Source organism: Maylandia zebra, linkage group LG1 (assembly GCF_041146795.1).
Source record: "Maylandia zebra isolate NMK-2024a linkage group LG1, Mzebra_GT3a, whole genome shotgun sequence".
In the NCBI taxonomy this organism is placed as follows: Eukaryota; Metazoa; Chordata; class Actinopteri; order Cichliformes; family Cichlidae; genus Maylandia; species Maylandia zebra.
In genome coordinates this window covers 22,789,314-22,797,789 of record NC_135167.1, presented here as the reverse complement: position 1 = coordinate 22,797,789, position 8,476 = coordinate 22,789,314, and the positions used below count along the sequence as shown (strand labels likewise).

Genomic DNA, 8,476 nt, shown 5'->3' with positions numbered 1-8,476 from the left:
CCACCCCAGGTGCCACCCCAAAGGCAAAACAATAAAATTCAATCAAATATCAAATGTCCGATTATGTTTTCACGGTGACGCTCAGATATCCGAGTGTAAGTGAATGCAGCATCGGCTTCTGCGCTATGTGCATCATGTTAGCAAAGGTAGGAGAGCCAAGCACGAAACACGGCACTACAGGAAACAATTTTTCGGTGAAAGAAAATGAGGACAGAATAAATGTCCCGGTAAGTAATATTAAGTTTGTTGAGTTTAGTAAACTTCGGTGAAATTAGAATACCAAGGAAAAAAATAACACTTAAGGCTTGTATTAGGCATGCGCGGTACGCATGCCTAATACAACGGACGCGAGTCCGGTCGCCATAACAACGGTTTGTTTCTATGTGATGTGATAGGACCTTATTAGAAGTCATAATGAAACTCAAGCGGTTTCTCCTCAGATATTATCCGCCAGGTAATACAAGTTATGTTTGTAGTCCTATCTAAAATGTTGCTTCTCATGGAGGTCATATGACTGTGCCTAACCTTCATATTAAATCGTTATGGCCTAAAGTTTGTCTGACATTAGCTAGTTAGCTAACGCTTTTCAAACTCAAATCGGCAGAAGGGTTAGATAGTTTGTCATTATAAGACATAACAGGTTAAGTTAACTAGAACCCAGGTGTTGTAATGTCAGCCTCTCTTTAATTCTTTTATTTTTCATTTTTTTTATGCTGTCAGGTATAATCCTTGAATACGAGAAAGGAGGATTTCTGAGGACCAAATCAATAGGTCTTTTGGATTTGACTCCAGAGTGCGTGAGTTGTACCTGTTAGGATCTCTCTCTCTGCGTGTGTGTGTGTGTGTGTGTGTGTGTGTGTGTGTGTGTGTGTGTGTGTGTGTGTGTGTGTGTGTGTGTGTGTGTGTGTGATCTCAGCACTGAAGATAATGTCAATAACAAACTGTTACAACCTACGGTTACATTACCACTAAAAAACGACTTTCTGCAGACTAAAACCCTATTTAAAAACACTTTGTAACCATGTTGCATTTATTATGAAGTTGGACTGTGGAGGAGTTGCAATTCCTTAATGTGGCATTACATTAGACTAGAGATTTCTTTTAAATGACCCATTTACTTTAGGAATACCAACATTACTCATTTCAGCTCTTACTGGCAGTCACAAGGGTGTAAATCTGACAACACGGGGAGTGATATTTTAACACACATTAAACATACTTTGGTGAAATTGTAGAGTAAATGTAATCTTTGTTAAGCTGTATTTGTTATCCTAAACCCCCTTTCTGTTTCCATTTTCTTTCCCTTTTCTGTTCCTAATGTCTTGGGTTTTTTTGGTTTGTTTTTGTTTTTTTTTTACATTTTTTTTCTCTCTTTTGCCATCAAGCTACCTAAAATTACAAAAAGACTTATCACATTTTATGTTTTAAAATTGTAGAACAAATCCAGATGAGTTGGTGGAAGAAATCAGACAATCAGAGCCTCTGGTCACAAAGGCTCAGGCTGATCAGGTCAAACAGCTGGTTATTCGACTTCAGAAGAAACAGACCCAGCAGGACCATCACAGGTTCTGTTTCTCCAAGGTCAGACACAAAACAGCAGTAAATAAATCAACATGTAGACATGACGCTTACAAGGAATTCCTGCTAGTGAAGACATTTATCTATTTCCCTCACATTGTTGAAAGTTATTTGGTGCTCCTTGTAACCTTGATTTTAATGAAAGAATGGTTTTATGAACTAAAGTTTATTTTGTCTGTGAAACATGGCACACGTGTTGCTTATTGAGTTATGATATTAATGCTTTTATTCCACACAGACTGTTGGAACAGTAACATTTTTGCAGCATGAATAAACGGGCACAATCCATTAGCTCGGCGATTAGCAGATGCTATTTACATATGTGGAATGTGATTTGTGAAATTAGTAACTACTGTTTTAGAGAGGCACTAGAAAGCAGCAGTGATCGGGTTACTAAGTCGCTAGTGCTTCATGCGCATGTATTAGGGGAGTTAAATGGAAGTCAGGGTCAGTTGCATTGCTGGAGATCAGAGGTTACTGAATTTATTTTGCCTGCATCTAAAAATTGGGAGACCTTTCTGTTCTTAATGAGAGCAGAAAGTTATTCCACCAGTGGTGGGCCAGGAGGAAGAAGCCTTCACATTACATTATAGTCAAATGAATTATACATACAGAAGTTACATGGGTAATTTTAAAGATGAATGTAGATGAATGTAGTCAATAACTAAATTGGATTTTTCAGACCAGTTTCAATTTTTTTTTCCAGGAGCTCAAGGCACACATATTGCCACTGACAAATGTTGCCTTTGACAAATCTGGGTCAAGGTGAGTTTTTAACACTGAGTAACCTGCCACTTTGTTGTTTAGGAGAAATTACAGTTTGTGCAATTCCCCCTTTTCTCTCACACTGCAGGTTTATAACTGGGAGTTACGACAGGACATGTAGAGTCTGGGACACAGCCTCAGGCACAGAGCTGCACGTGCTAGAGGGTCACAGAAACGTGGTGTATGCAATTGCGTTCAACAACCCTTATGGGTAATGAGCTGTTTTAGGAAAACCTTTATAACATGGGAGGGTCGCATTGCTCAATTGAAGATTCACATCAGTGTTTCATCTTAAAAATGAATGTTTCATTGCTTTATTTTCTCTCTATTAAACTTAGAGACAAGATTGCGACTGGCTCTTTTGATAAGACCTGCAAACTGTGGTGTGCCGAGACTGGCAAATGTTTTCATACTTATCGGGGACACATGGGAGAAATAGTATGTATAATGATTTGTTTTAAATGAATTTCATTTGTGTTAGTTTTTGGTTGATTGCTGATTCATATTTGAAACACAAGTCAGTATTTAAGCTATGTGAGCATTTAAACTACAAGGTTCTGCTATGGTATTGTGTTTAGTACTTTAACAGGACCTATAATTTTATTTACTGTCTACATTTTTATTCTTGGACTCATAGTAGCTTTGCATGATTTACAAGTAATCTCCATTTATCTAAGACTGAGCCTTGGGCAGCTTGTTTCATCTTCTGTCTGAGGCAATATATTTTACTCCCATTAAGTCCATCTGCTCTCTAAATGAGCTTTTTTTTCTGATTGGCTGTGATTGACTCACAAACAAGAGGTTGGGTTGGGCTGCTGTAAGCATATGGGTGAGATGACCATATTCAGTAAATTGCCATATCAAGCCAAGAATAGAAACAACTGTTTCAAATCGAGAGTTTAGAGCAGTTCATATGCCATATACTATTCAGCTTTGCTACAGAATACAATACAACCTAAGTAAAAAAATTTTGTAGGTGTGTCTTGCATTCAACCCCCAGAGTACGCTGGTCGCCACAAGCAGTATGGACACCACTGCCAAGCTGTGGGATGTGGAGAGTGGGGAGGAAGTGGCCACACTGACTGTGAGATACCCTTTCCTCAAACTCTGTCCCATTGCTTTTCTTGCTCTTCTTATCCTGGTGTTGTGACCCACATTCATTCATTAATGATGATTCATTAACTTTTTAGTCACTTGTGAAAGTGACATGAATGCTGTCAAGTGCTCTTGATGACCAACATTTGATAGGAATGTGACAAACTCTTTAAGAAGGCACTGATAGCCCTCTCTAAGGGGAGTAGTGAGACCTCTTTAATGTGCAGACTGCACGTGGGTTTATAGTGTGACTTGCTGAATCTGTGTCAGCAAGGAGCAACTCTCTGCCCCTCTCAATTCACTTAGCTTCTCACACCATGAAGAATCAGTAATGCAGTCAACTGAGTGCAGATTCTTTAATCTGTTCTTTTTTTTTTTTTTTTTAAGTTAACTTCAATTTTATAAATCTACCGGTAAGGCTAACCTGTGTATTTATGTTAACAAATTCAGGAGACTATAATGTGGGGGGCTCACACTAGCTATGACACCATTTAGTTGCCAGACTGCACACGCCTTTGAAAACATTAAACATTATGCACAAAATACCTCAAATGAGCCCTAAAAAGTAAAATAAATGAGGGACAGGTGATCAAAGTGGGTGCGAGCCACCACTTATGAATTGGACCACACTTACCTTCAAACTCATTCTGATCTTAAATACACACTTCTAAAGTTTGGAGGCTGTACTTTGCACTGTTGGGACAAATCCATCCAAGGACAGTAAGACATAAACACCTGCCAAAGTTCTTAAAGCTGCCTTTGATGTAGTTCCTTCTAGGACAACAGCCCCACTTTTCTGCAGGGACACACACACACACACACACACGGTGAAAATAATCAGCTGTATAAGCCACACTGTTGTGGTTGGTAAATATTTGCATTTTATTATGCACTTTTTCATCCATAATGTGAGTGGCTGTGAGGGAGAAACGAAATAAGACAGTGAGAGATAATGCCATCTCCTTTCAGGGTCACACCGCAGAGGTCCTCTCGCTGTGCTTTAACACAGTGGGTAGTCAACTTGTCACCGGTTCCTTCGACCACACAGTCACTATATGGGATGTTGCTTCAGGAAGGTCAGAAGTTATCAATATTATGCATCCATTTGTGCATGTGTCATCATTTATACTTCACAGAGAATGTAACACTTATCGATTCTGCCTTACAAAGCTGTGAGACTGATTAATTGCTGTTCAATTCCTTGTTTTTTCCCCTAGACGGGTCCACACACTCATTGGTCACATGGGAGAAATAAGCAATACTCAGTTTAACTGGGATTGCTCCTTGATTGTTACTGGTTCCATGGATAAAACCTGCAAAGTAAGCTATCATTAAGCCCAAATATCTTTTTTTTGTTCCCAAAATCTCTTGTCAGAGGCTGAAAACATGTCTGTTTGTATTTACCGTCTTCAATTTCCCACTCTCTCGCAAACTCCTGTGTCTAAGGTCTGTGGAGAAAAATTAAATCCTAATTCCTTAATTACACCAAGATGAGTCACGCTCACAAGTGAGAATTATCCACCTCGCTGCATTCCTCTGAGGGAGATGGCCATAATAAAGCCACTTCAGAGTTTAATGCTACATTCACAAATGCATACTTCATGAGTTTGGTGTTTCCATGCTCCATGATGAATGCATGCTCCAGTTATGTAGTTCGCTCCTGTGTGCATGTATAATTCTGTTTTTTGACATGTGTAAATGTGTTCGCAGGTTTGGGAGACTGTCAGTGGGAAGTGTGTTGCCACCCTCACTGGACACAAAGAAGAGGTGTTGGATGTGTGTTTTGATTTAAGTGGTCAACTCATTGCTACTGCCTCAGCTGATGGTGAGACAACACTTCAGTCAAAAGATTACATTCCGAGTAAAACTGTACTAGCACGGTATTACAAACGTGCCCTAAATATACTACTTGTGCAGAATTTAAGATTCTGCATTTAAAGATTTCTACAAATACCTAAGCTTTATTGGTTGTATAAATTTGGATTTTCCACAACAAAAGCAACATTTTTATAATTTTGTAAGCTGTGCCTGTGTGCTGAAAACTCTCTCTCTTCCTGAAACTCTCAGGGACAGCAAGAGTGTTCAGTACAGCAACACATCAGTGTCTTGCAACCTTAGAAGGCCACGATGGCGATATCTCCAAGGTAAGTTGATGAAGCCAAACTGTCTGTTCTAAAAGAACAATTTAAGTTATGGCTATTTTTTGTCATCTATTTATCTGTAATTAAATGAAAAAGCATAACTGTGTTGCTCAAGCTTTTTCAGCATTTTATCACTCTTCTCAACTTTGTGAGTATTAACTATTATTTTAACTTGTAAAGCGTAACCCTGCCCCTTGGTACACCTTACGTATATCAGGTTTTTGCTGTTGAAAAAGCTGGGTTAAGGTGAGTTTAGACATGTTTTGGCATTTTAAATAATGCTTAATCGTTACTAAGGATGCCGAAGTTTGCCATACCCCATACCATTATACCACCAGCAGCCTGAACCTTTGATTCAGGGGTCAGGCTGCTTTCATGTTGTTTTCACCAAATTCTGACCGTACCATCTAAACGTTGCAGCAGAAATTGAGACTCAAGTATTTTCACCCAGAGAACTGTCGATCACTGGATATTTTCTCTTTTTAGTCCACCCTATGGTTGTAGGTAAATTTCAGTAGACAGTAGTAGAGATGGACTGATCCGATATTACGTATCGGTATCGGTCCGATACTGACCTAAATTACTGGATCGGATATCGGAGAAAAATAAAAAATGTAATCCGATCCATTAAATATCACGAAAGCACCTCACAAAACTTGCAACACGCCGTAACTCACCTCAGAACGTTAGCACGTCGGAGCAGTATGCATCACGTGATAGAGCGGCTGTGGCATGCGGGACCTGTCGGTGGTCTGGATAGCATTTGGAGCTTCGCTAGCAACCCGGCATTTCATCTCCGACAAAGTTATCCCCGAGAGAAGTAAAGCAAGTGTGTAAGTCCATCTCTGAATGTTTGTAAAGCATTCCTGCATTAAGCTTAACAAGCGACTGCCTCTTCTTGCTGCTACTTCAATCATGAAACTGCTTAATGATCAGCTGATCGGCTTTTCTGTCACGAGTCCGTCTCTTTTGTTTGTTTTTGGCCCACTTCGCGCCAGAAAGAGGAAACCAGCGGCTGAACAACAGCAGCACGTTTAAGCTTGATAAGCTGTTGTTAGAATTTATTTATTATTACTTTCTACACCACGATCCTTTTCTACGCAGCTGACGGCTGGTAACTGTGCAGGGGCGGATCTAGCAAAGTTTAGCCAGGGGGGCCGATAGGGCATTAACAGGGAAAAGGGGGCACAAAGACATACTTTTCTTTCTTATTCTCATTTAAAATGTCTAGCTTTTAATAAATAATTATCTGACACCCAAAGTTTTAATTTGATGTAAAATGAATAGAAGTCAATTACTGTATATAGTGACTATTAAGTCTAATATATATATACCCTAGTAAGCTATAGTACTTTTTCCTTTGGGAAGGTACCATCTGTGCAGTCTGCAATTTTGTTGAAGAAAGATGTTGAATCTATTTAATATTTCTTGAAAAATAATTGATTTCTGTGCATTTTTTTTCACACTGCATCAAATTAAGGTTGATTACGTCGATTAAGCATCATGAGGTGGAGCGTGAGGGGTGGTTCCCCATTTATTTATTTTTGTTGTTGCTGGGAGTTGGAACCCTATTAGTTAGGTTGCTTAATATTTATGCTAAGTACTCTTTAAAATACCAGAATAGGGAGGATGGTGTAGGTTTTGTCATGCGCCGTGGTGCGCGGGCACGAAAGGATCCAGGCGCAGACTCCGAGCTAACAAAAAGACACTTTATTAAAACAACGAAAGGCGACCCGGGGAAAGTAGAGAGCAAAACAGAAACTAAAAATCCGGGGAAACAATGACACGAGGAAGCCGGGATCGGGACGGCGGGGGGCTGCAATAGAAAGGGGAGATGATTACTAGGGAGCCAGGAAGCGGGGAGAACATATCAGGACTGAGTTAGAGTAGGGGCTTACGATAGAACGGAACCGTGGGAGCTCTGGAGGGAAGTGTGGCAGTCCGTGGGGGCAGGAAGTCCGTGGAATGGCGAGTGGGCCAGGTGAGCGCCGCGAGATCCAGTTGAGCCGGAGGACAGGCAGGTAGCAGACGCCGAGTAGAAATCTGGACAGAAGTAGGCAGGTTAAACAAAGTTCCAAGCAGAAGAGAATGCACACTTTTCGTGGAAGTCTGGTTACCACTGTGGGGATGACTACGGACTGGCGTGGAGCATCCGTCAGCGCCGGATTAAGTGGATCTCCGTGTAATCACCGGGATGGAGAGCAGGTGTGCTAGTGATGGCCCAGCCCGGGGGTGTGGCTACCCGAGCATCACGCATTCCACAGACCATGACAGTGCCCCCCCCTCAAGGGTCGCCCCCAGGCGACCGACTGGACTGCGGCCTGCGGAGAGAAGCGCGGAAATCAGCGATGAGGGACGGGTCCAGAATGAAGGAACACGGAACCCAGAGGCGGTCCTCGGGACCGTACCCCACCCAGTCCACCAGGAACTGCCACCCACGCCCACGCCGGCGCTCAGCCACGATGCGCCGGACCGCATAGGCCGGGTGACCGGCGACAAGCCGGGCGGGAGGAGGGGGCTCGGACGGAGGGCACAATGGGCTGCGGCGGACGGGTTTGACCTGGGAAACGTGGAACGTGGGATGTATGCGCCAGGAAGTAGGGAGCTTGAGCCGAACTGCCGCCGGGTTAACAACCGCATCAACTTCATACGGGCCAATGAAGCGGGGGGCCAGCTTCCAGGAGGACACACGCAGCGGAATGTTTTTGGCGGCCAGCCAGACCTTCTGCCCCGGCTGATAGTCGGGGGCGGGGGTGCGACGGGGGTTGGCATGGCGTGTGTGCTGTTCCTTCGTCCGCAGGAGAGCTTGGCGGGCCCTGAGCCAGACCCGCTGGCAGCGCCGGAGATGGTGCCGAGCGGAGGGGACTGCGAGACCGAGTTCGTCTTCAGGGAAAAGA

At 42.5% G+C, this 8,476-nt stretch overlaps 1 protein-coding gene across 1 annotated transcript; it reads left to right on the top strand.

Moving 5' to 3' along the window:
* The first annotated feature begins 347 nt into the window (after positions 1-347).
* Positions 348-5,608, top strand: LOC143420062 (dynein assembly factor with WD repeat domains 1-like). The gene is made up of 11 exons (XM_076887878.1): positions 348-454; positions 721-793; positions 1,437-1,581; positions 2,285-2,343; positions 2,432-2,554; positions 2,682-2,781; positions 3,320-3,427; positions 4,408-4,514; positions 4,656-4,758; positions 5,149-5,263; positions 5,506-5,608. Exons 1-11 carry the CDS (start codon positions 415-417, stop codon positions 5,589-5,591), a joined length of 1,059 nt encoding a protein of 352 aa, XP_076743993.1. The 5' UTR covers positions 348-414; the 3' UTR covers positions 5,592-5,608.
* The last annotated feature ends 2,868 nt before the right edge of the window (positions 5,609-8,476 follow it).

Excerpts from the sequence above, each read along its gene's own strand:
- LOC143420062 (XM_076887878.1), top strand. The coding sequence starts at position 415 with ATGAAACTCAAGCGGTTTCTCCTCAGATATTATCCGCCAG. Across the intron at positions 2,344-2,431 it reads TTTGACAAATCTGGGTCAAG|GTTTATAACTGGGAGTTACG; the intron begins GTGAGTTTTTAA and ends CTCACACTGCAG. Across the intron at positions 4,759-5,148 it reads CCATGGATAAAACCTGCAAA|GTTTGGGAGACTGTCAGTGG; the intron begins GTAAGCTATCAT and ends ATGTGTTCGCAG.